Source organism: Egretta garzetta, unplaced genomic scaffold, assembly GCF_000687185.1.
Source record: "Egretta garzetta isolate BGI_Z169 unplaced genomic scaffold, ASM68718v1 scaffold287, whole genome shotgun sequence".
NCBI lineage: Eukaryota > Metazoa > Chordata > Aves > Pelecaniformes > Ardeidae > Egretta > Egretta garzetta.
In genome coordinates, this window is record NW_009260435.1 from 234215 (window position 1) to 239286 (window position 5072).

Here is a 5072-nt window from a genome sequence, read left to right on the forward strand (position 1 = left end):
TATGTAAAAGCCGGGCAGACGAAGTGCTTAGGGCCAGGGTTTAGTGGTGGGCTGGCAGGGTTAGGGTAATGGTTGGGCTTGGTGATCTGAAAGATCTTTTCCAACCTAAATGATTCTGTGATTCCATGATTCTAAATGATGCTTCTCTGCAAAGCTGTATTGCTAGTAAGGGCGGCCCTTCTAAGGGTAGGGGGAAAAAATGGATTTCATAAAGGGTGCAGAGCAGGGAGAGAAGGAGTCTTTGCATCATTTCTAGTAATCAAGAAGTTTCTGTAAGAATATCATAGCACATGTGGTTTGTATTCTTTGAAAGTTCAGATTTCATCTGGTCCAAAGAAATTTTGCAAGAGACAGGGCTGTGGGTGTGGCGGGGAAAGCGGCTGTGTGTCAGCACTGTGTTCAGCAGTGTTAGGGGGTTGAGTCGGGGTATAATAGAGTTTTCCTGCTTGTTTGGGGTGATTTTGGTGTGGGGTGAGGGCTTGTTGAGAAAAGCATTTTTCTTCTCAAGTGCCTGAATGCTGAAGTGAAAGCAGTGACCAAGCAGAACATCTTCAGAGCTAAGAGGTGACAGATTTTGTTTTCCTTTTTTAGGGGAGAAAAAAAAAAGGAAATAAAACACAGAGGACATGGTTTAAGAGCAGATGCTGTCATCAGGAATGGCTAATTATGGAAGTTGTTAGGGTTGGTGTGGGAAAAGATGATAACGAGGCTAGCCAAGGAGTGTCATAGAGTTAAGGCTAATACGAGAGGGATATGCTGGAGCTTCCCCTATAGGAATATAGGTGTTATAGGGTGATATAAATGTTACAGGGTGAGTTTGGGGCAGGGGGAAAGCAAATAGAGAATAACTAACTAATGTAACCTTTCTCTTCATCAGACATGTCAAGTGTGCCAGATGATGCTGCCCAACCAGTGCAGTTACTGTGCTCACCAGAGGATCCACGCTCACAAGTCTCCATACTGCTGCCCGGAGTGCGGAGCCGTCTGCCGCTCTGCCTATTTTCAAACGCACGTCAAGGAGAACTGCCTGCATTACTCCCGCAAAGTCGGATTCAGGTTTGTGTGGCTCCAGAGGGTCTGTGCCGAGACAGTGAGAGGGAATGGGAAGCTTGGATTTAGATCATTGGAAATGTGTCTTCCTTACAGCAGAAACAAAAGAGGACGTAGCCCAGGCCTGGCATGGTTTTCTGCATGACAAAACACATTCGAAATGGGGAATTACTGAATGGATTTAAGAGGGCTTCAAGTTGCAGACGGGTGTCTCAGGATTGGTATTTACAGCAAAAAGATTGCAGATCTTAATCCTCTAGATCTCTTTAAGGTTTGAACTTATACTTACGGCAGTTTTAATGGACGGAGGGATGTGTGCCTTCACAAGAAGGGCATAGATTATTTTGTTGTATGCCCCTAGAGCTCTCCAAACAATTCTCATGAATGGAGACAGGTGGAGGAAGGCTCCCGAGGTTCTGGATGTGGTGATGTGTATGCGTGTGTGTTGTCTTTTCTCCAACCAAACCAATTGCTTTAATAAGAGACATTACTTTTCCATACAAGCCTTTCCTCCTTGGCATGTTTAGATGACCTCAGCTGCAGCATGGCTCTTAAGACACAGATTATTTGCTTGGGAGATGAGACTAGGCGACCTTTTAAGATCCCTTAAAGTACTGTTTTTTCTCCGGTTGCCATTAAATGCTTTGAAATTTAAAATGAATAAGGCAGTTTCTGCTCTTGGAGCTGTTCTTTTAAGATGTCTGCAAATTCAGGAAGCCTCCACTCCGTGGTTTGCTCCGAAATCACACTTGGGTTTTCAAGGGCTTTTTCTTTCAACCATGAAGACATGAGATACATAACGAACTAATTCTAAATTTAATTATATAAGATAGGGTGGTTTTATGTGGGATCTGATTTGAGGGGGCACAGTCCACAACAAAGAATTAACTCCATTGCAAATTAAAATGGCTGTGATACTTGGGCTGTTCAAATCTGAGAGAGGAGGAAACCTGGAAAAAAAAATGTCTTCCCTGAGGTGGAAAAATGGAAATGGAGTGGATGTCAGAAGACTAGCCACAGGTTTCGTGCAGTTCTTTGGACTTCGCCGGCACCTGAGAATCCCAAATGCGGGCACAGCTTCATTGTGCTGAGCTGCTTGTGCAGCATCGCCATCCCCATCGATGCCTCGATCAATGATGTGTGACAGGGTTACGCTGGCCTGAGCTGCACCATGTAGGAAGCTCGGTTCTTTAGCAGTGATCCAGTGCAAGTCCTTTCTCCTCTGTTCCCAACTGATGGGCATGCAGTGTACCGCAGAGCTTGGTCCTGGCTCTTAAGTGTATGATCTGGCATTTTTAAAAAACATTTTTAATTCCAGATGTATTACAGTAATATCTTTATGATGCCTTAATCCTGGTCAGCAACGAAAGCTTCCATCCGTCCAAAGATGTCATTAGCAAATACTGCTTTCTGTGCCAGGGACTTTAATGAAGATCTAAACCAAGACAGAGCTCAAGAACAATACTTAGGGATTTTTAGCTTTACCCAACTTCTCCGGAAGCTGAATTTTCTTAACTTCTCCTCTAATCCGCATCTGCTCAATCTCATCTGTGAAAACTGAGTCCACCAGACAGGTGAACTTTTGGCTGTGCCATCCTTGTTATTCTGCCTGTCTCTGCTGCAGGGTTGATGTCATTGGCCTGCAGGGTTGATGTCATTGGCCTTGCTGAAAAGAGAAGAAATAAATTTAGTTGCAGAACCGCATCTAGATAATCCATGGCATCTGCCCTGTGGTCATGGAACAACTTCACTTCTTTTCTTTCACTTTTGTTCCTCATAGAGCTGAAAAGCTGAGGAGTTCTTTTAAATCCTTCCCAGGATCAGCTTGACTTCTGCTGCTTCTCACTATATCCCTGTTTTTCTTGAATTTCTGATGCATAAATTTGGTTTTGTTTTTGGGATCAGTCCTTATTCTCCCTCGTTTTCTGCTAATACCCCAACACATTCAATTACGTTTGGAGTAAGATTGTTTTATTTGGAGTTTAGCCATGGCTAGTGATTACACTGAAAATGGGAAAGGTCTTCTGCAGTTAAAAATTAAAATCAACAAGCCTGTCCTAAATGCTCCTCTCCAATTGGCTCCAAGTGTCACCTCCCCACCTTTTCCAAGCACCTTCCAGCTGTCCCCACTGATGTGGGACTCAGTTGGATGCTGATTTTCCTACTCGGTGCCATCTGGAGAGCTGAGGGGCTGGAAAGCGACAGCACAGGACATGTTCGGAGGGTTAAGACAAAATCTCTTAGCTTTATCTTCTCTTGCAGGATGCTTTCCAGGAGTTTTACGCCACCCCTCCTCGCCCTGAGGCTATCCAAGAGTCTTCTCTTGCAAATTATTCCCCCGTGCTGGGGAGACGATAGCAGAATTTGCAATTTGCAGAAATTACACGGCAAGCCTCTTGACATCCTTCATCCACTTTGTTCTGCTAATTAGTTTACTTCATCAAACTTCATCCTTCTGGCACTGGGATTCTTGATTACAAAGTGGCTGTTGTTTAAACTTCCATTTACTGTAAATTAAATTAACTTGTGATCATTAAGTTAGTACTTACTTCATCCCTAATGTTAAATTAAGTACTTACCGAAACCGAGCGCTAATGTAGAACCATCTCTTGTTCGTTTGGGGGGTGTTTGAGGAAGAAGCCCGTCAGATAGCATTCGATCTTCCTTTTGGACTCGGGGAATTTATTCTTCCATAATAACACAGTTCCTGGTGTTACTATACTAGAAAGTCTCCCTGTCTCACATGGACAAGGATCAGGCTTGACGGCAGAGCCACCCGAGCAGAACGTTTTCGTGCTTCCCCAAAGGTGACACCAGCTGTTGCCACCACTTCCTTCTCTAAATTTAAGAAAAAGCCGTTTCTGTGTATATTTTGGCGGGAGAGGGTTTGGCTCCTTGGGGCTGGCTTCTGCCTAATGATCTTTTGAAGTGCAACTTCAAAGCGCGGGCTTGTTTCCTGAACACTGTTGGGAGGCTCGTTCGGAGGGAAGGATAATCTAGCAGCTTGTTTGGTTTTGATACACGCTTGGAGCTATTCCAGTGGCTCAATAGCTGGGGTCCATCTGCGATGGCAGCATCCGTGCCACGGCGCTGCTGAGTGCGCAAACCCAAAAAGCACTGCTGGCAAAGGGCAGACCTCAGAACGAAGGAGAAAAAGATATTTATAAGGCAGCTTAACTCGAGGCTCACTGGAGGAGTTATCCTTTACGTGTCTCTTGTGTCCTGCTGGCACGAGCATTGGCCCCCCAGATTGCCTGGCTGAGCTCCTCCGCTGTAATGGTCCATGTGTGCAGTGCTGGCTTAAGCGAGGGTCTGCCATTAGTCATTTTGACTGCATCTTCTTAGGAGAGGCTGTTGTGGTCCCAGGTTGGCATAGGTGCTCCAGTAGGGATGGTAAACCCCACAGCTGGCGCAGCCGAGGGCAGGCATCTGTGTCCTCAAGTGCTCTTGTAGTGTTGGTGTGTGACTCCTCTTGGGGCACAGCAGGCAGTATTAAAGCTAAATACAGTACGGCTGCCAGTTGTTGCCATCCTGGGGGAGTATCGGACACGGCCTGTTGCAGCAGTGTGCTGGAAGGAGCAGCAGGCAGGGACCGGCAGGGTGACCCTGCCTCTCCTTGTGGCCCCAGGCCCATGTTTTCAACTGCCGAGAAGCATCCTTTGGCTCCACCTGCAACCTCTGCCTCTTCCTCTCTCTCCTCCTGGAGCATCCCCCCAGCTCCCAGGCAAGCACTTTACAGGCAACACCTGTGTCTTAATGATTTTAATGAACTTAATCAGTTCTTTGGGTGTTTCTGTTGCTGTTTTCAGTGCCTTTGCTGTTGTTGTCATCATTTTCTAGTGCTTACTGGAGTATCAGAAGCAATTGTACAGTGGTACTGAAGATTTCCTAGCTGAATAGTCTTTTTCTGTTTATTTTGTACTGGGGACTAACTGTTATTTATGCTGCTTACTGCTACCCAGAGGTCTCATCAGATGCTTTCATTGTAGTTCTTCACTGTACCTGTGGCAGAAGTGGCTTTC

At 45.6% G+C, this 5072-nt stretch overlaps 1 protein-coding gene across 10 annotated transcripts in view; it reads left to right on the forward strand.

The window, feature by feature from the left end:
* The window catches only part of ZNF592 (zinc finger protein 592), a 44349-nt gene that overhangs the window by 25680 nt on the left and 13597 nt on the right, over positions 1–5072 (forward strand). For 9 of the 10 annotated variants that reach the window (XM_035899405.1, XM_035899407.1, XM_035899403.1 and 6 more), the window contains one exon: positions 878–1056. In XM_035899405.1, coding sequence (XP_035755298.1) covers positions 878–1056 — 179 coding nt within the window. Of the gene's footprint in view, positions 1–92; positions 565–877; positions 1057–5072 lie in introns of those variants that run through there. The other variant, XM_035899412.1, reaches the window with a different exon arrangement.